We start from the raw sequence: 26,248 nt of genomic DNA on the forward strand, positions 1-26,248 counted from the left end.
TGCCACCGCTTGCTCTTTACTCGCTTGTCGACTAAAGTTCCGAAAACGGTGTACAGATGTCACCCCTATAGTCTTTTTTATCTTGTGGATGAACAAAGGAGAATCGACGAATTTACATTTTACATCATTTTACATTTCCTACCGTTTACTACACACACACTAGTGCAACACACCGCGGACACCCTACACCTTGAGAAGACCGTGTTGGCCGTACGAACCTCGCTCGTATAGATAATTGGGGCCATTTACATCATCCTGATTGTCGTGATAACGTCATCGTATCATGCGGTAAGTCTCGTATGTATATATAAAATTATGGTAAATAAATGATGTATGAATTTATAATAATATAATAAATATGAAGAATATATAATTACAAAGGTAATATATACATATATATATACAATAAGATACAATATTTTGTTTGAATAAAGTTTATTCAAAGTCTTTCGCAATTCTGGAGCATTATCGTCACTATTTATTTTATTACTGTTTTTTTTACTATTATATATACTCTTACATTATAGACTTATACAATTTTCATACAATCCTCAAATATGCGCACGTGCAATTTACACATACATACATAAGCATTTGCGCATCCATACATGAGTTTCTACTTTAAATATCGGCCTTATCACATACGCAAAAAGAACGGAGCGAGTAAGCGTAATCATCGCGGTCACCGCCGATTTATCTAGCGCCAGCGGTGACAATACGAAAATTAGGTACGTTTCTTTTAACTGCGTTATCTTATATTTTCTGCATTTATATCTATATAATATAAAATATAAAAAAAGAGATCTATTTTAATCTGTATTTCCGAGATTTGGAAGAATAACAAGGAAGAAAAATGCAGAAAAGTATGCTGAAAGCGCAGTTAAAATTGTTTACGATATAAGATGTATTTTTTTTATGGATCTCGAGCAATCAAAAATGTGCGCGCGAATAATAATGATGAGCGGAAAGTTAAGATAAAAGTAGGAAAAAAGTGTGCGAAAAATGTGTGCGAGAAAACGTGAAAGAGAATGCGATCGTGCTTCGTTGGCTAAATTCGCGTGCGGCTCTTTCTCTTTTCTGTTTATAAAAATTCTTTCGTGATAAATACAATTAACAGAGCGTCCTAAATATTAAAACATATTGTAACGGTGCTTGTATATTAAAAACCGCACGGATTTTCTCGATCGGCTGTTGATTTGAAGAACTCGTTCCCGAATAGTTTTAAACCCATTGGAATAAAAAACTTGTACCTTGACCACCTCGATTTGTGTTTTCAGCGCACTTACCGAGAAGCGTCGGTGATTCGAGTAATCTCGATGAAACAGCCCTCAGGCCTGTTACAAAGATTCGATTCGAAAATGAGCTCTTCGATAAATAAATTCTTCGTTAATCTAGCGCAAAGCGCAACAAAGAGTTGGGAGGAACGCACGTCACGGTCACACGTTGGAGTTTGCTTCTCGCCGCGTGACCTGATTGCCACCGAGATTCTGCAACCGCAGACTGTTTCTGGGGCTGTCGTCGCCCTCGTAGCCGGCGTTCGCGTGCCCCGCTGCCGACAGTGCCGACGTTGCAGCCGGGTGTCCCTCGAACACGTCCTTGACAGATATCTGACTGCTGCGGGACGGCCGGCCCTGGATCCCAAGGGCGTTGCCCGCCACGCCGTAGATGTTGTTCGCGCCCAGGGTCTGCATCTGCGACTTCCGGCGCATCGCCATTATGCTGTTGCGCCTACCCTCGAACGCCTTAAACGCCTCGCGTCGCGTCGACATGTTCCTCGACAGGCCTGGGGATTTTCCATTCGATATTACGAAAAGCGATCACTTATAACGAACTTAGTTTCTGCCCTATTTTTTTATCTTCGTTTTGCAGACCTTACGTGGCTACGCTTTGCGTCTCTCCCTTACCTGCGCCCTCGTTCATGCTGAAGAAACGTTGCCTGAAGGCGACGTCGAGCGTGTTGATCGCCTGGGTCTTCCTGCGACTCTTTTCCAGATTTCTGATCGTTTTTCGTCTACCGGGCCCGCTACCGCTGCCCTCCTCGTAGTCACCTTCTATCCCGTCTAGTCTCTGAAGATCTCTCACTATGTCGACCGCGTGTTTCGACAGCAGGGCTTCCTCGGAGAGATCCTTCGTCTGCGAAGATCATTGAGCGTTGACGTGAAACAGCTCGGACGGATCAAGTTGTTGTAGCAAAAAGTCCGTCGTGTATTTGTCCAAGTGATTAATACGACCAACATTTTGCACGACGATTCGATAAGATAGGTATAATTCTATAAGAGAGACGTGTATGCGCGCACCTTCTTGCAACAGTCTAAACTGGTGCTGGCCAGAATGTGGGCCAGGGTGCCGAATCGGTGGAACAGCATCGCGGTGAATTGTATGACCAATATCAGCGCGAAGAAGAAGACGAACACAAGACCGATCGGCTCGAGTTGCAAGTACTCCTTCGTGATGTGCACCTGCAAAATCGCGACGTTTGTAGAATGCGTTGCGATACGCGACATAATGTTATTTTAGGAAGCAACGCTCGCGATAGCGACCGAAATCTAAAGAGATTGGACCTCTGTCTACTTAATTTAATTTAAAAAATGATAGAAATGATCAAAATCAGTTAATGTAAATTTTTATTGAATCATTGAATCGTTAAAGTATATAATAAGTTAAATTTTTTAAGTTATTCCTAGATTTGATATTTCGAATTATTTTCTCGCGTTCATAGAAATTTTATTTCAAGTTACATTCGATAAAGAATTAATCGATCGCCATCGATAATCATTCCTTCGTGAGTATGTGCATCGATTAAAAACAATTGAGTATAAAAGGATAGGTCATTAGATGTTAAGATTCGGTGACTTTCGTGCGTGTTAAGATTAACACACTTATGACAAACATACATAAGATATTTACACACGCTTATGAGATAACGAGTTCGATACGAGTTCGGTTGAACTCCCGATGAGAAGACACTGAAAGCAATTATCGCGTTATGTACGTTAGCGGTGCTCGTCCGTTGCCACAGCTGGCAATAATGGTGCATGGTCAAAGTTAGACACAACGAAAGAGAGAAGAGACGCAGATCCGAGGATCCACGGATCTCCAGGAATCTGTACAGCCTCAGATCTGAGAGTTCGCGATCCCAAGATTCTCATGTCGAGAGACAGATATATTCTCTTCGGTACTATTCAGTTTATTTTTTAATAGCACGTTTAATTATAGAATAATAGTTTTAATCATTAAAAAATTTTAATTTTGATTAGAAAAATACTAATTTTAATAATAGTAACAATTTTCACGTGATAATAGTTTTTATAATAATACTAATAATTTTTAGGTGTCACGTAGAATAAGAAAATTAAAATTAAAAAATTGTTTTTCTTGCCCAAAAATTATTAGCTTCAAGTCTTTCGAGAAACAGAGGTCTCTCGACATTCGTCTCTACTTTTACATCGATTATCTAATCAAATTAATAAGGCTTAATTTTATTTCATAAATCGATCTTGTTTAATTTTGGTAAAAATTAAGGAGCAAATGGGAGAATGTTATTGTGACATTAATCTCTGGTTATTCCTATGTACAGTCAGGGTCACTAAAAATCATCTCCCACGCCATTTCATTTCATTCCATTTGACCCAGGGTGAGGGTGAGGTACCTGTGCGTGAGAATATTAATCAGATACCATCCACGTGCTGTCGAACGAACCAGTTGGGTTAATGACATAAAAACATATGTACATATTGAATCGGTTACAATGTCATCAGTCATCACCGAAGTGCTGCTCGCCCCCGACGCATTCGGGTGCTCGGATAATTTGATAAACTGGTTTCGAAATTTTGTAGAATATTAAAAGTCTGAGAATTCAAATATCTAAAAGTTGAAAATTCAAAGTAAAGAATCGTTAAAGATTCGAGGAAACTTTAGCGTTGCAATTTTTAACAAACTTTGATTATCATTATTCCTTTTTTTATTAATTTTTGTTAATTCCTTTATCAAGTACTTGATAATTTTGCCAAGTCTTATTTGAAAGATTTGTAAGTGATAATAATAATAATAATAAATGAAAACTTCTAGAGATGAGCATCCAGACGCATCGAGAGCGATTTTAACGAGACACCGTGTGTAGGACACCACCATGGCACCGACTTAATCCTTTCCCCCTGATGCTTGATCATCGGATACCTCCGAGGTCTCCTCGACGTAGGTGATGTTGGTCTTGACACCGAGCGGCCAGACAACGTGCAGCTGATCCTTGTTCAGCTGTAGCAAGAATACGATCAGAACGAACAACGCATTGAACATTAGAAACGCGAACACGCTTTTGTTGCGTAGCTCGATCAGATCGGCGGCGATGCGGGCCTGTTGCGTGCGCGTGGTAAATGCGAGAGAAACAGAAAAAAAGAGACGACACAAGATTAGAATAGTAAGTATAAGAAAGCTCCGTCGATCGGTCCATCGATCCGTCGATCTTTCGTTATCTCGGTTAACGATCCGTCAATTTTATTGCGCGTTTATTCTCGTAAATTTAACGCGCACAAATTGGAGTACAAGTTTATCGTCAACGTTTTGCTCGAGATAAATCCATGATCGAGGATGCGAGGCGCCGACGGAGCTAGTTTTACCTCCATGGTAGTATGGTCATACGTGACGTTCGTCTTGATGCCGAATGGCCACTTGATGTGCAACAAGTCTTTGTTCAATTGCAGCAGAAAGACGATCAGGACGAAGAGGGCATTCATCATAAAAAACGCAAAGACGCTCTGGTCGCGTAGGTCCTTTAAATCTTTGGCGACTCGTGCCTGATTGGGGCAGCATGGGGTATATTAATTGGAATATATGAAAAATGCGCGTAAGTAATATATACTTTCTGTAAAACATAAAAATTACTTTGCTTCGAGGAACAAGCCTTCAATCTTTGATCCAATTTTATTTAAATTTTAGCCATCGGTAATTCATCCCAATTTTTATTTATATAAAATTATTTTTTATTGTATCAAGAATTCTCTCTTTTTTAATTTAATCATTCTTAGTCAAAGAACGATTTTCTTCAATCTTTAATTTAATTGTTTATTATTTGGCTGCGCGATCAAAAGCGGAGGATAGATTTTTTCAGCTTTTGATTTCTCAACAATAATGATAATTTCTTAATGATCATTTCTTTCATCTAACAGGAAGTAATGTTGAAACAAGTTGATTGAAGTACAAATATAAATACTTGACAAAAGTAATTTTTGTTTCTTCATCCTTGATCGACACTTGCAGCGACAAAGACGTATTGTGCGGATTGTGTCGTGCAAAATGTTCTGATTCCGACATTTTATTCCATTGTATCAAATTAATTTACATTAATTATGTTAATAATTAGTTAATATTTCTTTGTAAAAATGTATAGAATTTTAAGTTGAAGTACAAAGTAAAAAATCTTGTGACGCTTAACGATCACGTAAAAAAACGTGACTGGTAAAAATTGATTGAGAATCTCCGAAATAAAAAGAAAAAACCGAATCTTATAAAATAAACTGTAATAAATTTTTCTTCTTTTTCTTACAAGTTCCAGAGAGGATTGAATAAAGTTTCAACGTTTCGACATGTTACCTTCTCCGCTTTGTCCTCGTCGATCGGGTAGAGATACTTCTCCAGCAGGTCCTTCCAGAATTGCTCCTCCTGCATCGATAACACGTCCACCTCTCCCTTCTTCAGACCGTCGTCGTTCAACCAGTACGGTCGCGTGAGGAAGTTACTGCCGTCGCGATGACCTTCGGTATTCTGACTAGTCACCGTCTCCGTCTCGCTGCCTTCGTCGCTCTCGGGATCCTCGCCGATGGCACCCAGGTGATCGGCGGTGCGCGAACCCACGGAAGAGGCTCTTCTTCGTCCGGAAGTGTGACTGTGAGGATCCACCGCTCTGTAAGTAAGAGAAATTAATTTTTTTTTTTTTAGAATTGATCTGATTGAGCTTAAGTTAAAATATATAATAACACTGCGCTTCCTTTATATAAATAACAGAAGAAAATATCTGTCATCTACTTTTCACAGAAAACTGACGTTTTCTAGCGATCTAATTTTCCATAACGTTAATCGCATAATTCCGAAACTTTTTCGCTTCAAAAATCGGAGTGTTTCACATTTTTGTGAGATCTCTTTAATTGTAAGGAATTCTTACTCTTGATCTAATAACAGTTCGCAATAATCTTTCGTCACTCCGGATATTATTACACGTTTCTTTCCTACCTTTCGATGGTCTCAAGCCTTTTACCGAGCTGCTCGAGCGACTCGGCGATCGCCACGAGCTGTTGCTTCTCGGAAGACGGCTTGCCATGGGTGCACAGCAAGCATTTGAACAAACCGGCCAGCGATATCTCGATAGATCCCTGATCATCGTCATTGGTGCCGGCGCCGTTTTGCAGAAAGCCCAGCAGGGATTTCTGTTTGGCCTTGCGCTTCGCCTCTTCCGCCTCCCGCTTCTCTTGCTCGAGTTCCTGAATCGTATCAACGATTGTGATGAACACGCGAAAACACGATCCTCATTTGCCATTGTGTTCCTCATTGAATATAATGTGAGTTTAAGTTAATTAAATAAGTCATATGATACAGACAGAATATTAATAGACCAAAGCGACGACCTTCTAACAGCTTTTATGAAAAAACTTTTATTTTATGAACGGAATGATTTTAGTAATAAATAATTTTTTTTACAACTTATAAATATACAATATTATACATTTAACTTTACATCTATACATTTAATTATATTTCAATATTACATATCTAACAATTAAATTAATAAAAATATTAAATTTTATTTCTAATTTAATCTATGTAACATATAGATTTATCTGATATTTTTATAATTTACTATTATTAATTCAAATTGAAATAAAACCAATTACAAATTATTAAAATTAATTTATTCACATTAACAAAATTTTATATATATATAAAAGCTTTTGATTTTTTTTATTTCTTAATTCTCTTTGGAGACCGATTAAATAAATTTCTAAAGATTCTTAATTCTCGACGTGTTCAATGGGTTAATTGAAAAGCATAAAATATTCTTGTATATGTTAACAAAGTTGCGAAAGCCGAGCATTTGTCGGAGTATCTCGATCAGATTTTATTTGGAGTTAGTAAAGTAAGTGAGATTAATTACCGCGCAGCTCTTCTTCATCTTAATTTCCCGCGTGCCCCATGAGATGTTATTGAGATTGCAGAGTGAGTATATGATTAGTAGCACATACATCGAGGGCACCGCTAGATAATAGATCAGACCGTGCAGTAGGCAATTGACCTCGTAGGGATGCAGGAGACCCGCTATCACGAACTCGCCCACCACGAGGAACACGAACCACGCGCTCGGCGACATTACGGTATCTTTCACGATGTTTATCGCGAACGCGACGATCACCGCGGTCATCATGATCGCGTACATGGTGCTGATCACGGCAGCTACTATCATCTGTCGTCAAGAACCGCCAACCTTCGTGTACGTTAAGTCGCCTTCTGTTCTGAGTTAAACAAAGCTGAAGCTGAAGTGCGATGGACTCTTACGATAAACCGAATGATTGTGAGATTGTTTGATCGAAGGAATTTCGACAGGATTATTCCCCCTATCTCCGAAGCGCAGCCTTATCCGGTTCGTACACTGGAGAACGTTCAAGTTGTTTCAATACACGCGATTAAATACACGAGATAATACGTTCAATTTATTTGGCAAAGAAATAAAAATGTTACTTTTATTTACAAAAAAGTTACTTTGCACAGTAAATTATGATTTTAGTAAAAAAAGACTTCGAGATATGAGATATTAAATATCTTTTGTAACGGCGCCGTTGTTACATCTAAGGAAAAAATATCGAAATGATAAAGCGGGATCCAACAGCCTAAACCTTCACCTTTTCAAAGCCCTGTTTACCTGAGATACACTTGCATTTAATTACACCAGTGCTAAAAATGGAAAATAAATTTTAAAGAATGATCGACCCTGACGAACCTTCTTAGTTTTTTTCGTTTGGACCTCTCTGGTGCCCCAGGACACGACATTAAGATTGATGATGGAGTACAATATGAGGAGCAAGTACATGGACGGAATGGACAACAAGTATATGATGCCGGGCACGATACACCAGAATTCTTGAGGATGTAGACAGGCTGCTATGAAGAATGAGCTCGACAATGATATTAGAAAGATCGCCGAGGGCGAGCCTATGCCGTCCTCGCCGAGCTGTAGGGCAGTACCTACGATCACCGCCATCATGATCATCGCATACGCCGTCGACAGGATCTGAGCGCATAAAAGCTGAAAACCATCCATTCTTAATTTCTTCCTGGCCCACGTTTCAAGAGATCATCAGGACGGATTCGAGTACTACATCGGAAGTCGCGAACATTGTGCGAAAAATGAATCGACGTCGCGTGACGATACATATTATTGCGATATTATCACACAATATTATAATTAAGAATTCTGGTTCTGATGAAAGTGAATTCCGCGAGCGAAAGACGATCACAATGCGCGAAAAAAGCGGATACGCACGAATCAAACACAGACGCGACGAATCAAAAGAGAGATACTTACCTGTATGTTCGATTTGCACGTGAAACAGATGATCATGAAGAGCAAAATGGGAATGATGTTGTAGTAGAAGCTAGTCCAGTTGTCAATTTTGAAAGCCGCCACAAAGGCACCCACCAACATGAGAAAGATCGTGCCGGGTCCCAGAATCGTACCACCTGTTTTGATCAAAGTAAAAAGATATATAAAAATTGAAATATTCCAATAATTTGATACGTTAAATTATTATATATATATGTATATATATAATTTTATTTTATGCTAATTTAATTATAATCTAATCTTGTTATTTAATTATGAAATCAAATCTAAGATGTTATAATTCAATCAATTTTCTGAGTGGATTGAGAGAAGCACTTGCCCATCAGTAGGATTTGATACGAGATGTAAGGCAGCGAGATATTGTCGTTGATTTTAATCGTGCGTTTCGCGTCCATTAGCAGATCCATAATATTGGCAATGGTGGAGGGTACCCAACGGCGCCGTTGGTTATAAAACTCGTTAAATCCTTCCGGTGCGTGGGTATAAGCGTCGCTCGCTGCGGAATATTCCACCTACGGTGCAACGTAAAAAATTAAAAATAATTTTAAATAAAACAATTACATCAATATATAAATTTTTTTTCGTAAAAACAAAGTATTAATAATAAATCAATTATAATGCAATAAATCAAATGTAATAATATCAGCTAGAATAAAACGGTCATTAGTGATAGAGAAATCGGTGCATACCCTGTATCCTCGTTGCAATAGCAACGTGCACAGCCAACGGTCCTCTCCCTGATCGTACTGCACGTAGTGCCTTGCTTCGTCGGACTTGGTCGTGTACTTCTTCATCACGTTGTCATCCATCAGTGCTTTGCCGCGAAACAGCGAGAAACATCCGGGACTGCAGAGTACGCAGCCGATCATGTGCTCGGTGGCCTTCTGCAGCCAGTGACCGATCGCGTACTCGAACATCTGATACCACACCATGGGTCCTGGAACATTTGCGAAACGTTTGTAATCGGTGCAATATTTATATAAATACAATACAATCTTTTTTTACTTGTTTAAATGTATATAATCGCATCTATCGTTATTTGGTGCGATTTGATTACGATCGCGACCGTTGTGCCAGCAACGTTAAATCGCTGGCACAACTTACCAGAACCAACTGGATGAATACGACCGCAGGCGGCGCCTAGGTTCTTATTCTTCTTCATCAGATCCACGAGAAGCTTCACTGCCGCTGGTTGAAAGTCGATATCGCCGTCGAGCGTTAACAAAAACGTATTCTCGGCGATGACCTCCTTGCGATCGACGCTGATCGGTAATTCCATTAGCCGATGTCCCAGCAGATAATACATGTACATTACCTAGTCAAGAATTGAATATCCGTTTACGGGACAATCTCTAACACCTTTAATAAAACGACTTACGTAATTGATTTCGTTAAAAGATTAGATTCCTTCTTCTGAAGTTAAATTTTTATTCTGAACGGACGATACCTGACTCCATCGCTTCCTATGTCGGATCTTGCTCTTGTCTTTTAGATGGGCGATCATCTTCGTCTTTCCGGGAAGAGTCCAAACCAATCGTCCACCATACGGAGTCGGATACTTCTTAGGCGCTCTTACGTGCATCCTCGTTTTGTGCACATCCGATGCGGCCTCGTCCAGCGTGCCGACCAGCAATTTCACGAATCTGTTCACTTGCGACTCGTTTTCGTCGTGATCGGCCAATTCAAACGCGTCGTCGAAGAATATGTGAGCTGGAGGAATACATTCTCGTGTACAAAGCAACGAACAAATATATATATATATATATATATATATATATATATATATATATTTGTTTACTATAGGCTGCTAATAACAACGTTACTCACTTTCGAATTCGTAATAGTCGGGATCGACGACCTTAAGATATTTCTGAGCGACACGCCGCGCGCTTTGGTCCTCGTCCAAGCGCAGAATACTCTTCAGGAATTCCATCATTTCTTCCTTGTTCTCATGCCACATAGTAGCGCAAGCGTAAATCCTGGTTACATGATCGCTGCTTTTCACCGCGGACGGAGGTGTGGTCGATCCGTCCGTCTGTTCGTAGATTGTCTCATAGTCGCCATCACCCTTCTCCTTTTCTATTTCCGCCAGATCCTATTGATCGATCCGATGTCGATTAATTTAAGAACCAATACATTCTCTCAGAGTAATAATGTTTTCATATTTTTATTTAAGGTAATCAATTATTTTAGGATTTGAGAAGTTAACAAGTTAATATTAACATTATTTTATTTTGCATTATTAGTCTGACTTTGAAGATACTTACTTCGACTTTGACTTCCGGCTGATCGTCCCTTCTCCGGTTAAGGCCCATCGACTGGTCGATCAGCAGAGAGTTGTACATCGGCACGACGAAGAGCTTCTCCGTGGCCGCAAGACGCTCGCATTTCGGCGTCCAAATGTGTAGGGTGATCCAGGTTTGCGACAACAACCACAGCAACCATACCCAGGCATACTGCTTCGACACGAATTCGTTGAGGAAATTAGGCAGCGGCGACTCGTAAAACAAGTAATCCGGTATGGTACCGTGAAAGAAGCACGGGTCACTGTTGCGGAGACCGCACGCGGCGATCAGCAGCGAGATCGACACCGGTATCGTGAGATTCACCGGGAACGCGTAGCTAAAGCCTTGAATCAGGATCTTGCATGCGAATTTGCCTACGAATGAGAAAATAATGTTAAAAATTAATTAATTAGAAGGTATCCTTAAATTGAGAATTCAACTGAGAATCTCTTAGTTAAAAAACAGTGCACGATAGTCAACATATGTTATTTTACAAGAGCTATGATTAATAATATACCGCAAGTTTGATTGTTATTTATTTTCATGAGTATTATTAAATCATTCTCCAAGTTAGTTTCAATACGCGCGATTCGCTTACCAAACACGTAGGCGAAGTAAGCGCCGGCGATCTGCAGCAGGAGAACGTAGATGGGCGTGTTGAAGTCGGCGTTGACGACCTCGGTGATGTCGCCCGTCAGAATCTCCGAGAGATCGGGCAAACTCCCGCTAGTTATCGACTTGATAGACGTGACTGTAATTTTATGGTCACCGAAGGCGCTGCTATACATGGTAAAGAGATGCCCGACATTTTCCCCTTTGATATATAGTATCAATATCGAGCTGATGAAGAACGCCACAATCTTCCAGACAGACACCAGCATATAGGTGAAATAACGCGTCAGTCGCATCTCCTTCTTCACTCTGCCGAGAGATCTGATTAAACCTGAGGGAAGAAAATGGAAAAAAAATAAAAAGGAATATATGTAAAATTGTTTTGAGCCAACCACGATAACGTGAGTTTAATGAATTAATGAATTAATTCAAAATTGTAATTAATTCAAACATGAATAAAATTACCATCGAAACACATAGGAAAATATGTAATTAATTATTTAATCCATTAAACAAGCTAAGTATTCTGAAAAATAGAAAAAGATGAAGAAGCTTGTTTTATTTCTTCTACTATTCAATTTTAATTTGAAATATTTGGATCCTGAAAGGAGCAGAAACTCACTAATCCGGCTCTGCGTGGAGACGTAATTTTCCCACCAGCCGCAGGAGACGAGAAGTAGTGCAACAGGAATCAGCCATAAGGATCGCCTCGAGCTGTCTAAGAAGGGCCAAAGGACGAAGCTGGTCGCCTGGGCGGCTAGGGCGGCGATATCGACGAGAACGAGGACGAATCGTTTGGACTCGCCTTTACTTTTGTTGCGGGAAAGTAGGCCTGCGAATGTGCGCAGCGTGTGTCTTACTTTGCCTATTCTCGCGCGATCACTACTTTCATGATTATTCGCTCGGCAATACGGAACCATGGAAAAATCGAACGCGAAAGTCGGGCAATCGCGGTTGAAAGCAAGCGGATCCATTTGCATTTCTTTCACTTAATGTAAAATATTGATCCTAGATCATATATTGCACCGTTTGGCAAATGCGATTATATTAACGCACTATATATAATTAATATTGCAAATAATAAATTAGATTTATTAACACATGGGTAATTTCGTTATTTAATTATTTATTTTTATTGTATTTGATAAGTATTTTAAGAAAACTTTCTTGTTTTTTTGGATAAACCTTTTTATGATTTCTTTTCAAATATATTTTTTACGTTTCTCATTTTATTCTATATTATAAGATAAAATTAAATTAAACCTAATTGAATTGAATTAGAATCAAATTACCCAGCAATCCAGGAACGAAACACACGCAGTTAGTCAACATCGCCCCCTTGACGACGTCCAGTTCCGGAAGCACCGCCAGGAACATCAAGGCCAAGCCCACCACGTGAAACGTCTCCATGATGGAAACTACGAGAAAGTGCGCCAACTGCGGCTTCTTCCATGACTTGAAGATGCACATGCGAATGCTACGCACCAGGGTGCCGAACTCCGGCACCGCGAACGCGATTATTATGCACCATATCCACGCGATTCTTTCCTCCTCGGGCAGCGTCACCAGGTATTGGTTCTCTCGGTCTATAAAAGGACGCGTGATAATAATTATCGAGGACTGAGACTTGGAAAATATTGTCGGATATTTATATGAATGTATATTTATTATTTTGTACTCTTTTCTTCTATTTCTTTGTAACCGTTTATTTAAAAATACAATTATTTCATTTATAATATACAATCTTTGCTGTTCAAATTAATCAGAATTGAATTTATTTGATTGGATTGGGTCAAGTAAACTTTTCACCAGGGTAAAATTCATATTTAAGTCTTACCCAATTGTCTGTTGCAGTAGAGTATTTTTCTGTCCTGTCGGAGCTGCGACGTCATGAAGAGAATCGTGCCCTTGGCGACCACGCCGCTTCCCAACACTATGACGAAAACAAGCAGGTAAACGAAGACCTTGATCACCTGCACCATCCTCTCCAGGCATTTCTGGTTTGCCATGGAACTCGAGTTCGAGTCGGACTTCATTGGCGGGTTCCGGAACACATCCCATCCTTTTGTCTCAACGATCGTACGTTGACTACGTTACAATAATTAATCGCTTATTAATCGAAACATTATTGATTAGCAAATAAAAATTTAGTTGGCATTAAGCAGCAATTTTTTGTATTCAAATCTTCTCGAGAGAAAGAGAGAAAGAGATTTCAATTTTTTTATTTTAAATAACCGAAAGTAATCTAAACTAAATTATCTCACCTCGGTTTTAATTGTAATAATATTATATATCTTCATCTAATTAATTTTAATAACTCGCTTTTAATTAGAATTTAATCTAATTTCCAATAATTCAATGTATATTATTTATTCTCTTTAGTTTTCAATTTTTCTCAACTCTAATTTCTTAATTTTAATTTTTAATTTTATTTAATTTTTTTCGTCTTTGAAATCTTGGTTCTTAGAGAGAAGAAATTATTAATAATGATGAAATAGTCATACCTGCCGGCATAGTCCTGAGTCAGAGGAGTGCTTTCACCATCTGAAAAATCATCCGGGTCGGTAATACGCCATCCAATACCTCCCGGTATTACGCCATTCTGATGTTGGTTCTTTGCCATTCTGCAAATTGATAATTTATCTCAATTAAATTTCCAATTCTTTTATTTTTAAACAATTAATGCAATTGTTATGATTGAGACTGTTAGGAATAATGAAAAATATTTTTTATGTTGCGAGCCTTCAGGGAGTGTAAAAATTGAAAATCGAAGGAACCATATCATCAACATCTCGAGTGTATTAAAATATATATTGAGATTTAATATGTGATCTAAAGCCGATATATTTTTTCCTCTTTTGGACAAAAATTATTAATTATTAATCAAATTTTCATTACATTCCTTCCAGAAATGGTATTATAAAATCCAAAGTATATGACTAAAAAATTCGATAAATAATGATCTACAGGGGTGCAAAAACAAATTAACAATAAAGAGCAAACTGATAATGAAAATCAATTGAAAATATTTCTTCTGACGTTGACAAAATTTTTTATTTTTATCGCGGCTCCTCCATTTGTCTTGTACGGCCTTTAACTTCTTTCATCCTTGAGTTTACGATCAGCGAGATTATTTATTGCTTTGTTGCTTAACGACAAGTTTATTATTTCACTTTAACAATCAACAGTATTTTTCTTTCCCTCGTTTACGCGTTATTAGCCGTGACCGTAATCCAGCGAACGCTAATTAATCGCTAATCTATCATTAATCAATCCAGGTCGCTGTGGTCCGCGGGCCCGACCTCGTAATTTTCAACGTACGGTGACCTAACGAACTTGGCGTTTATCACGGCGTCATCGTGCGCGTTCGCGCAATTATTTCTCCTCAGCATCTGGCACACGTCCCCCCGCACAGGGTCCCGGCCCGGGGCCCGGGGCCCGGGGCCCGGGTACGGCGCGCGTATCTTTGTTCGGTGCGGGCCCGCGAGCCGCGGGTCGCGGGCCGCGGGAGAGAGAGATCCGGGGTTTCTGGTTCCTGGACTACGGTTGAAAGTGAAAGGGAAACGAAACGAACGACGTGGCAGATAACGTAGCAAGGACGTCCACTGTAACTCGACGGCTCCGCCGCCGTGCCGTTCCGCGGCCGTTGCCGCCCTCGAGGCCGTGCCACGGTCCACGGTATCTCTCGGACACTCCTCCGCGCATCCCCCGGACCCGGACCCGCCCGTCGGCGTCGTTCCTAAAAATCCGTCGGCGCCGCTTATGTTAGCTAGTTCCTACGCGCGCATCCCTCTTGGCCTTTTCTTTTTCGCGCTCTTTCATCTCCTTCTCTCTCCTTTTCCTCTTCGTCCTCGCGTTTTTTCGTTTACGTTTCTCGATAAGGAGACGACGCGTCTCGTCGCCGCGATGTAACCGCGGAATGCGTTTTCGCGAGGCAGAAGAGAAGAGATCCATGAAGCGAGAGATGCTCGTTTCAATTCGCAGCTATATTGACCGATAATTAATTAAATTGATTATACATTACATATAATAATTATTGTACTATTTATCGATGAAATCTTTTATATTAATCAATTGACAAGAGTTTTAATTGCTGATTAATTATCGATTAATTTAATAAATATCGTTTAAATGTGAATTTTTTGTAAAAAATTTTTCTTTTATGCTTTTTCTTAAATTGTGAGAGAAGCGTATCTGAAAGTTTACTACAAAATTATTTCAAATTCGTATTTTATGAATTATATTTTATACATACATATATATATATATATATATATATATATATATATATAATGAAGATTGTACACGCATTACAAAATTATGGAAAGTAGTTTATAAATAATAGCATAAATAGACAATATCCAATTTTTTAAAATTGTATTCACAGAATGACGAAGAAACATTTACTTGGTACAATTATTTATTTAATTTATACAATGATACCCAGAGGTCAAGACAATTCTTCGCGTATATTAGATTTTTTTCTCAATCAATAAAAAGTATAAAGGAAAGACACTTTTTTAATTTTGAAAGCTTCAATTTTTGACCGATTTTTTAAATTTTTCTTTTAGAATTCTCTCAGAGTCACGTCGAAACTGAGGAAGTCGCGTACCGTTAGCTACCAATTCGGAATAATAAGTTTCTGGGACGATGCACGCGATCGGGTGCGACGAACTGTTATTGCTTGCGAAAGGGAATGCGGTTGATCGGAGACAGCCGGCAGTGGAGAGCTAAATTTCTAATAATCAGTTAGATTAATTATACTGATTATTGCACCCTGCATGAATTACGACACAAGCGTCGTGATCTTGCGTCTTATTCGTCGAGAGATGTAGCAAAAGATTCATCCGATAAGAGACGGATGACTGGTCAAGAATGACGTAAGCATTCCTTTGTTAAAACTGATGAAACGTTTGTTTAACAAAAGATCCATTTATCAAAGACAGCGAAAGACTTAAATCAAAGTTTAATTTGTTGAGGACAATAGAGGATCTAACAACTTTGTAAAGAGAACGAAGATTATCTAATAAAAATCTATTTATTGCAGGGTGAGAATAGAGATGAGATTAGAAAAGGATAAGTGCTGGAAAAGTTCGTTCGTCGAAAAGGATTAACCCAACGGGTTAAAAGGCTTATTTATCTCTCGTCGATCTTTCATCAAACTTTCGACGAGACAGGATATGCAGCGGACTCCGGGACGAGGATCGCCAAAGAATTTCGCTCCGCGAGTGTGAGTGTGAGTCACATGTGCAGAAAAGAGCCAGAGTTCTCAGAGGAACGCGAGGTCACGAGGAAAGGAACGACCTTGCCACGGAGAATATATTTCGAGAATGGATTTTAATGCTACGACGATCGGCAGCCGGATCCAGTTCATCGTCCCCGATCGCTCGATCGTGTGGGTATGTAGTATGTATGTGAATCATCAACGTTTTTTCCGATCATTCCTAACCGTCTGCCTCATCGCACATTGTACATCGCTTGCTTCTTCACCGAGGAAGCAGGATCCTAGCGAGTACTTACCCACGATTTCTCGCCGATTACGTGCGTATACACAGGATGCACCGTAAAGCATAGATCGGTATCGGTATCGAACGTCGATCGCTCGAGTGATTTGTACTTACATCTCTCGTGGCTAAAATTCTCTAATGGTGCAATCGCACTTCTTCGTTTGTCCTGTTGTACTTTACTTAGGTTGTCTGCAGTTTTGGATTAGATTACATTTAAAATCCAAATTTGATATAATTATGATACTTTTCTTGCAGCGAAAAGATTTTTGCGTAAATGTAATATATGTTTCATTAAATTGTTCGTAGATATTACCATATTTAATAATTTAACGATACAGATTAGTATATAATTGTATTGATTAATTTATCCAAGTTTTACTTTCATATGCGTTACGTTTTAATAATTAGCATTATTGAATTTGGTTCGAGCGTCGGAGGGGGTGGCTTACCTCGCAATCTCTCGAAAGATTCGCGATCGAACTCTCGAATGAATTTTCCGCCAAAACGTAGCTCCGTTGCGCTATTTTCTAAATTCCCCTCGCTATCGCAATCGCAGCTCATTCGCAACTCCGTGTACACTGCGTGCAAGTCGCGCGAAACTCTCGACGGTGGCGTGTATCCCGCCTCATAACGCGCTTACTTTCTCTTCTTCCCTGCGTGTCACGCCGCCCGCGGTAACGGTAACGAAATCTATTTCTGCGAGACCGGAGACAGCTCCTGCGATCCATACGTTGGCCCGGCGCAATGCGATCGTTTCGGATTCGCGAGGACGCAGAAAGTGAAAACGCAGGAAAGATTTACCCGCGCGACGCTCTCCTCGCGCACGCGAGAATCCCGCTCCGATTTTATCTATTATATCCACTATTTTATCTATGTCACACCTTTGGATTTGCAACGCATGTTGGATTTCCGTACAGTGAATCGGCCGCGCGATTCCGGTAACTGATGTCGGCGATATTGACAATGAGGAACCCCTATCGTCGCGCGCGCGATTAATTGTCTAATGCCTTGAAATCGCGATAATATATCTTTCGATGCACGGTGGGAAAAATCGGAAGAGAGACTTATCGCTAGGGATTCACCTCGCGTTAATATCGATAATCTCTTTCGCCGATTTCCTCTTACAATCAATTTTTAGACAATTAAAGTGACAATAAAACGGCGGATTGTTGACAATGACTCACGAGATGACCGAACTCGGCCATCCGATAAAGAGCTTGCGCGCTTGATGACAATCGCGGACAAGTTGAAAAATTTTGCAAGACGGTTGAAGACGCACTTCCTGGTTACGTTATCGCGCGTCTTTGTCGCCGATACACGCGACTATTGACCGCGAGATCGGATCGGCGACGATCGGCCACGACCCAAGGATCTAACGCGGGCGGGATCGATGGATCACCACGCGCAATTACACGTACGCGGATCGGCGATAGTGAAAGTAACGGGCGCAAGGTCACGCCGTTCCATGCATAAATATGCAATTATCGTCTCCCCGGGGCCGCGATCTCTCGCAATGCACCGTCTCGTCACGGGGGGATTCGCACGCAGCGACGCCGCCCCCTTACTCATCTCCCAAGACGATCAATGAAGCTCTGGGAGTAAATGCGAGACCGTTTCGTCACGGCCGCGGCGCGTTCGCGCTGTACGTTCCCGTTACGGTATACCGTCCCCCCCGACTCCTTTCGTCATTATCACTTTCTGGACCGTTCGCTAGATTCCTTAACCCTTCGTGTAGATTCGATAGAGAGTTTGAAATCTCCGAATCTGCATGTATATACATTTTGCTCGGCTTAATATTAATAACTGCAATAATAATTCTTACTTTACGTTTTACATTATCTTATTCGGTTTCTTTTAGCTTTATTATTTTTTTAAATATTATTTATCAAACTCTCATCTCTTCTCATTCCGTCGTTGCATTGTAAGGTCTTAAAATCTTGAAATTTTGATTGTAATAAACAAATTTTGTTAACATTATTCTAATATTAATAATTATAATGATAATTATTTTAAATTCCATTACTCTCAAATCCTTTCAGCTACTATTTTCTTATATACTGTTTGTTAAATTCTTATTTCTTCTCATATATCTCGATGTTGTGATACAAAATCTTGAAAATCTCGAAATTTTAATTGTAATGAATGTAAATTTTTCATTATGTACATTGAACACAAAGGTACATTTGAGCGCGCAAAGATCTAAAATTTTAGATTCTAGTTGACCTACACGAACGTCATTCGTGCTATTTTAGTATGTCATAAATATTCGAGTTTGCGTGAAATCCCGAAATCTCGGAATCCGAAGCTTCCCGTATGGAAACTTCAGGCGCATAGTTCTCGCGTAACAGCAGCGTAAACGGGGCACGCAACAAAACTACTTTCATTTCTGCTCGCGGCGATTAATAAGTAGGAAGTTAACCCAGTAAAGCCGTGATTATAGCATAAAGGATCTTGATTAAATCATAATTCTATATTTTCGAAAGTTCACGGTTTAAATCCTAAAATTAAGTCGTCAATAATTTTAGAAACTTGAAGGCGTGTAGAATCCTTGTAAGACTTTCGATCCACCAGAATAGAGAGCCGTAATTATAATATAAGCGATTTTAATTAAATCGCAACTGTTTCTACTTTCTAAAAAATTTTTGGATTAATCTGTTGAAGCATCAAGTAGTTGATAATTTAAATTTTGGATAGTCGGAACTTTAAGAAATCTTTGAAAAACTGTTGAGCGTTGAAAAGAATTAAAATCACGATTTACAGAATTTTAATTACATAAAAAAATGTTTTTAATTGAATGCAATTATTTTCTTGAAAAACACTATTATTATTATCAGGCATTATTGAATTCTGATGATAAGTTTAATGAATGATGATTTGTTATTAAAATTATTTTATGTCCAATATAAGATAAATAAGACAATCAAATAATATCAAAGCGATGACGATGATAATAATAATAATAATAATAATAATAATAATATTTAATATGATAATACTATTAAGCAACAAGATTTAAAATAGACTAGAATCGCGTGGAATAAAATGTTCTTTCTGAAAAGGAAATGTTGGTCGCTAGTGATTAATAAACAACAGCTGCTAATTGTCGATAACGTTTAAGTGTTGGTAAACACAAAGTTGGCGCTCGCTGATGCGGTAATTGCTGAAAAGAATAGAAGAAGGGCAATAAATGATTTCTTACTTGCTGATCGGACGATTCTATTGAATCCTTATCCTCGATATTCTCGCGTCGCAGGCGATCATAGTCGTCGCGTGAAACCGAAGGGTCGCATCCGCTTCCTGGATCCACTTCTCCAGGATGCTCGAGTCGATCGACGAGGCTGCCAGGCTGGTCGTTCCACCGTAGTTTCGCACGCTCTCTCCCTCTCTCCTCTCTCTTCTCTCACTTATGCTATATCCGTTTACGTCGATCGCGAACAATGTGAAGCGGTGGGTGTCACCTGGTACCTCGGATGACGAGAAAATTGTCGCGACGTCGTCGACGACGGCGACGAAATCGCGCAAGATCGCCGGAATCGGTCAGGTGAAAGCGGAGTCGAGGTGAACGTCGGCCGAACGACGACTGCCGTGGCATCGTCTACCAAGGTACCGGAGGCAGTTCCCGAGGAGGGCCTCCCCCCGCCTGCCGATCGGTGGAGTACTTTCACGAGAGAGTAGGTAGAGAGCGAGAAGCAAGAGCCGAGCAGCCGAGGCGAAGCAAAAGTGAGAGATTTCAACGCGAGGGACGCAGACTCGCGGACCACCGTCGCGCGTCATCCGCCATCCTAGAACGCGCAATCGCGATTTTGGAGCTGTCATAGAAAAATTGACAACTTGTTTTCTTCATTTTTCGAGCCGCTAGAAATTTTTCTTCGAGACGACAGGTAGACCGGGTCGAATGTCCGCGCTTTCTTCTTCTGTGTGTGTGTGTGCGAGCTCTCTCTTGGAATGTCGAAGTAGGATGTTGCCTACGGATTGGCAACGCGCATTGCGATCGCGCAAAACATTTTGCCGATCCGCAAGGCGAACGGTAGCGATAGGTACGCATAACTGCAGAAAGTTTCCGGAAATGCGCTTCATTCTTGAGAAATGTGGAATGTTATAATTGTTCGTAAATGTCGCCTTCAAGCCGGTTCCCTTGAACCGAAGCTATATTTGCGCGATGACGGACGAATGACGGCGATGAAAGGTGTCAATTTATGAAACAAAGGTTTCCTAAAATTGAATTTTCTTAAAAATCATATTTAAGCGGTCCGGTGTAATTTGCTGAAACTCCTTTGCACTTTATTTTTCTTATTTAGTGCATGACAATGTAAACTTTTAACTTGAGATTTGTCCAGTTTACGTTTCCCATCGGTTCGTCATAATAATTTTTAATTATAATTAATAATAATATTAAATAACATAATGATATAATATCTAATATAAATATATAATTATATGATATAGTATTATCTAATTATAGAGTATAATTGTTAAATTATCTAATAATGTATAATTATCTATGATGCACTTCGAAGTCATTACACTATTCAGTATTCATAAATGCAAAACATTTTCAATAACTTTCAGCTATACGCACAAGAAATAACATTCTGCTTAGACAAAACTGCTTAGAAATCTGATTACGGTGATTTACATTTTTATCATATAATTACGTAGCTCATTAAGCATCTATTGATACTCAATTATTATTCATTATTATAGATGAATGGTTCTCAAGCTTCTTTCGTTGGCAAAAGATGTGGTGTCTAAATAATTTCGTGTCCGCTTTATCTTCCCGAATGTCGTTGTTGTTTCTTGATTATTTTTTTTTATAAAAACGCGTATTACAAATATACACGTAGTACACATATAAATCTCAAAAGTTTGATATTTAATTCTTTTTTCAAATTATCTTATAATCTCTCTTCTTCTTTCTCCTAAATTTTAGTCAGAATTTATGTTTTATCTGATAAGCTCACAGCATTAGAAAAATGTTTATATTGCGCGTTTGCTTCAAAAATATCTATGCGAAGAAGATAAGATACGTCATGTTGAATGAGAACTTGTTTTCATGACCTCAAGGTGTATTATTGATTAATCATTTTACTTTGAATACAAAATGTTTCATCTTATTATTGGCATTTTCTCTAAAATGCATCTTGTATTTTTTTTTAAATTGTAAAGGTATAAAAAAGGCAATTTCACATGCAAATAATGTCATCGTGAAAAACAAACAACATACGTTTTTCAATGTTCTACGTGTGTTTATTTTTTCCCAACAGTGATTACTTTTTTTCAGTATTAAACTTTATCTCGTTTAAATTCCGCTTTATTTACTTCACTTACTATCAATAACTTGCAATAAGTAATTTTATTTAAAATAAAAAGTGATCTCAATTTTAATTTATTTTACAGTTTTATTTACTTCTCTCACTTATTATCATAATCAAGTAATTTTATTTACAATAATAAACGAATTTCATTTTATTTGTTTTTTTATTATATTCGTCAAATATCTCGTATATTATTATTTATTGTAATTTGTAATTTTATTGATTAATCGAAGTTTACAAATTACTTTGATTGTCGCTCCGAAATTTAAGATAAACAATAAGGGTTTATTCGACAAAGACAAACACGATAACGATCCGGAAATTGCTTTGAATCTTTTGAAAATTTATCTCGGTGCAGGAAAGTCGCGTTCCGTTGAGATAAGATTTTCATTAGAGTCAACACGTTAATCGATGAATTTATATGTATAATACGAATCATCCAAATACATATACATTAGTATGCGTTCATATACACACGTATGTATAAAAATTGATTTGCCCTCGGATCTGGGGCACCCTATACGTAATATGTCTTGCTTACATATACGTGTACGTGTACGTATATGCATTTACATCATCAGAATCACAGATCACTCTTCGCGCTGTTAAGATATTAACGCGGCATAAAATGGCTTAGTGGCAGAAACGTTGAATAATAATAACAGCGTGTATCGCTCGATGCAAAAGCTCGACTACGGCGAACGCGTTTCAATTGCTTTAATTGTTTTAAATTATCTCAATATTGCGAGCGATTATAAGGGATCGCGTGACCCGACAATATTTTCATTCGATATTAAATGTAACGGTATAATTAAATTCATGCCTGCATGTCGAGATTGTCAAGACGTTAACGCGTTCTTTCAGGAAATTACGGATTGGCAAATTTTTTGCGGTTAATCGAGTAAATGTTGATATGCACGTTGGTCGTTCGAACTCTCCTGACTTCCGACCTAAACAAGAATTGCGGCTGTGATTTTGATAATAAAACAAACAAAAAAATTAGTTTGGCGTAAACAACAACAGTGCACATTATATTTCACGCACACATGCGTTAATACATTTTCTATTAACGCATTTTTTAGTTCCGTACAAAAAATTCAAGCGTACGTAAATATGCGTACGAGATAATATCGCATTAGGTGATAATTGCATCGATGATATTAATATATCGTTTTGAGAAAGCACTTAATTTTTTCTCAAGAGCGGTATTTTTACATTTAATAACTTCGCACGATAATCTTATTTTAAGAAATAATCTCTATTGTGTGCATCTCATACACGTATCAAAAATATTCCTACTTCAAGTATCATCTGTCTTGTGAATAGAAACATTTTAAAATATTTATTTTTACGTAAACGTTTACAATTGCAAAAATTCTGTATATCTTATATCGATATATCTTATAATATACGATAGTCAGTACCAAAGTATAAATGCCTCCCAATTTTTTTCTTTCGAATCTGCTGTCATAGAAAGCACGAGCAGTTCGAACTGGTATGTGTTTCAAATATCCGTAACAGACAAGGGTAGTGATTGAACTTCTTACCGTGGAAGAAGTGAGTCCTATTGAAATCCATTCGCATTTCTGAATTGTGTTATCATAAACATTTCTGAGACGCGAATAAATTTCAATGTCATTCAGTAAAAAAAGCAACTCAGCGAGCGATCAGTGTTTTTTTTTATTTTTTTATTTTTAATAATTGGACCTTGTCTTTAGTTCTTCCTTGGAATCAAGTGTAGAAATTAATCGTTATAAAAAATCATTGAGCGTTCATTGAACTGCTTTCCCCGCTGAACGCAGCTACTAGAACTCACTTCTTCCACAGTAATTATAAGAAATTCAACCACTGCCCTTATCTGATATATGCATATCTGAAACACACACCAGTTCGAACTTCGAACTATTTGTGTGACACATTCACGTAAATGATCACAACACCGTTCAACATGGAGGCTTTAAAGTAACACAACTCAACACAAAATTTTCTATGGCGACAGATTTGAAAGAAAAAAACTAGAAGGCATTAATCTCGTACCGACCCTCGTATAAATGTAAAATTGTATGTGTTATAATCATAGATACACAACGTGCGATAAATAAAATTTTCAAAGCGGAAACTTGTTTACGTCCCTCTTGTCAGTGATTGGCAGAATTATGAGAAGAAGAACAGAAAAAAAAACGGTAGAAAAAAACTTGAGAGATTTATATCACGTGTGTTCCTTATCATATCACACACGCTCGCATCGCGGGGAAGGTTTAAAGGTCAGGAAAATCATAAGGATTAGTGCGCGGATCATCTAATTGTAAGTAGTAACAGGCAAAGCTGTCGTGTCGCAAATCGTACTATATATAGTATTTATGATATATGTATATATATAAAATTACATATATTTTATATAAAGCCATTTTGCGATAAACTATCCGACATAGTATGAGATAATCGCGCGCGAGGCCGATATCTCAGACGGCAAATTATAATAATTTAAACACAAAGTAGCAAAAAAATCGACTATCGCCAAAAAGGTCAAGAAATACAAAGATACGGGAAATACGCGTGATAAAACGTTATTAGATTGTCCTGTTTCTACGTCAATCACTCACTTTCATTATATTATCGTATGTCTCTGCAATTAAGCAACAAATTAAGATTCCGTTGAGGTAAAGTCCGCTTGAGATTAACCGAAGAGTATAATTTTGCAACCAGGCCTTTGTTTCATAAAATTCTATGTAAGGTTCAAAAGCAATTCGAAAATAAAACAGAACATTTCTGAATTGACGCTTACAATTATAATAGCATTTTAATTAATAAGTGTGCACAAAATATGTTTCAATTTTACTTTTAAAAATATTTTCTATTTTTAATTTTACCTTTTCCAACATATAGATTCTAAAATTACAAAATTTATTAAATTTAAAAATACAATTTATTTTTCAAAATATCACACGAAAGAACAACTGTTATAAATATAATTATTATTGTTAAAATTTTATCTAGAAATTACATTAACAAATAGAATATAATGCGGACATAACATATGTATCGCCGAATATAAAAAATTAAATATCCTATACATGTATTATGTTATATGTCCAGCGTATGTTTGACACGCGTACTTTTAAACATGTTCTTACACAACGTCGGAACATTATAATATAAAATATTAAAGACATGTTTTAAACGAAAGAAATATATAACAAAATTTGTTACTTTTGAGGAAAAATATCTATCGAGTGACAATGTCTTTTATTAGCGCGTGTTTGAAAGCGCGTGTTTCTCTTAAATTCGAATAATATTGATTCGGAAAGATTAATCTCGGTACGCGGAGACGCACGAAAAACAATCGACGTAAGTACATGTGTACGGCGCGACGTCACACAGTCATCTCGAGAATGACGAGAATCTATCAGTCGAAGTACACATGTCCCCTCGAGCTAGATCAGTGCGTACTGTACTCATGGCGGGGTGATAAACGTGATCGAATCCATTTAGATTTAGATAGTCCGCGTGCACGAAGCGGAGCGTGCATAGTCGAGACCGGGATTGAGCAGATCGTGCCTCGCCCGTCAAATATCGTCGAAACCGTGTTGTATACTGTTGGAAATCCTGAAAGAAAATCGACGATTGCTAATTAAAAATTGATAGTAACGTATCGCGCGCGATAGCTGGATTACGAGTGTATTATGTTCGGATTGCTCCGATCACGCACGGTTCCGATTTGTCCTTATAAACCGGTACGGAACCCCGTTGACTTTTTGCAATAGGATCGCAAATCGCTCAAATTCGGATCCTCGGACCGTCCTTATTCAGTCATGAATTCTGTTATAGAAAATTTAAGCGTTAAAAGTTCCGGTGTCACGAGCGATCTTCACGAGAAAAATAAAGATGGTAAGTAAATGACAATTAATCGTAAGACGCATG

At 38.4% G+C, this 26,248-nt stretch overlaps 2 protein-coding genes and 1 long non-coding RNA gene across 7 annotated transcripts in view; 2 read left to right on the plus strand and 1 right to left on the minus strand.

Moving 5' to 3' along the window:
- On the plus strand, window positions 1–6,750 carry LOC143906995 (uncharacterized). Its single transcript, XR_013259695.1, has 5 exons — window positions 1–288; window positions 4,069–4,417; window positions 4,701–4,843; window positions 5,546–5,901; window positions 6,402–6,750. It is a non-coding gene; the product is annotated as an uncharacterized LOC143906995 (long non-coding RNA).
- Kkv (hyaluronan synthase-like protein kkv) lies at window positions 322–17,877 on the minus strand. Of its 4 annotated transcripts, none has more exons than XM_077423331.1 (20): window positions 17,462–17,877; window positions 14,010–14,129; window positions 13,343–13,593; window positions 12,798–13,091; window positions 12,128–12,337; window positions 11,492–11,836; window positions 10,876–11,267; window positions 10,436–10,703; window positions 10,056–10,318; window positions 9,713–9,923; window positions 9,298–9,545; window positions 8,928–9,120; window positions 8,570–8,724; window positions 7,985–8,290; window positions 6,226–6,473; window positions 5,590–5,899; window positions 4,617–4,793; window positions 2,298–2,459; window positions 1,905–2,133; window positions 322–1,783 (listed from the first exon to the last, which is right to left on the minus strand). In XM_077423331.1, exons 2-20 carry the CDS (start codon window positions 14,126–14,128, stop codon window positions 1,437–1,439), a joined length of 4,728 nt encoding a protein of 1,575 aa, XP_077279457.1. In that variant the 5' UTR covers window position 14,129; window positions 17,462–17,877; the 3' UTR covers window positions 322–1,436. The 4 variants fall into 4 exon arrangements, with proteins under 4 accessions (XP_077279457.1, XP_077279460.1, XP_077279458.1 ...); XM_077423333.1 differs by lacking the exon at window positions 4,617–4,793 and adding an exon at window positions 4,177–4,353 and having other exon boundaries at window positions 323–1,783; XM_077423334.1 differs by lacking the exon at window positions 7,985–8,290.
- Window positions 16,592–26,248, plus strand: part of LOC143906967 (sterol O-acyltransferase 1) — a 15,994-nt gene continuing 6,337 nt past the window's right edge. Inside the window, exon 1 of one of the 2 annotated variants that reach the window (XM_077423393.1) lies at window positions 16,592–16,904. Coding sequence is in view for 1 of the 2 variants with exons in the window: in XM_077423392.1 (XP_077279518.1) it covers window positions 26,140–26,215 (76 nt within the window). In the remaining variant the exon portion in view is untranslated. Of the gene's footprint in view, window positions 16,905–25,759; window positions 26,216–26,248 lie in introns of those variants that run through there. The other variant, XM_077423392.1, reaches the window with a different exon arrangement.

Source organism: Temnothorax americanus, unplaced genomic scaffold (assembly GCF_048541705.1).
Source record: "Temnothorax americanus isolate GAGA-0224 unplaced genomic scaffold, ASM4854170v1 Scaffold78, whole genome shotgun sequence".
Classification (NCBI taxonomy): Eukaryota; Metazoa; Arthropoda; class Insecta; order Hymenoptera; family Formicidae; genus Temnothorax; species Temnothorax americanus.

What these genes read in the sequence shown, in the direction of transcription:
- Kkv (XM_077423331.1), bottom strand. Translation starts at nt 14,128, where the DNA reads ATGGCAAAGAACCAACATCAGAATGGCGTAATACCGGGAGGTATTGGA. An exon ending in TTTCGTTCCTGGATTGCTGG is followed by an intron (nt 12,338 to 12,797) that starts GTAATTTGATTC and finishes GCACATTCGCAG; the next exon opens with GCCTACTTTCCCGCAACAAA. An exon ending in GTTTAGACTGTTGCAAGAAG is followed by an intron (nt 2,134 to 2,297) that starts GTGCGCGCATAC and finishes TGATCTTCGCAG; the next exon opens with ACGAAGGATCTCTCCGAGGA.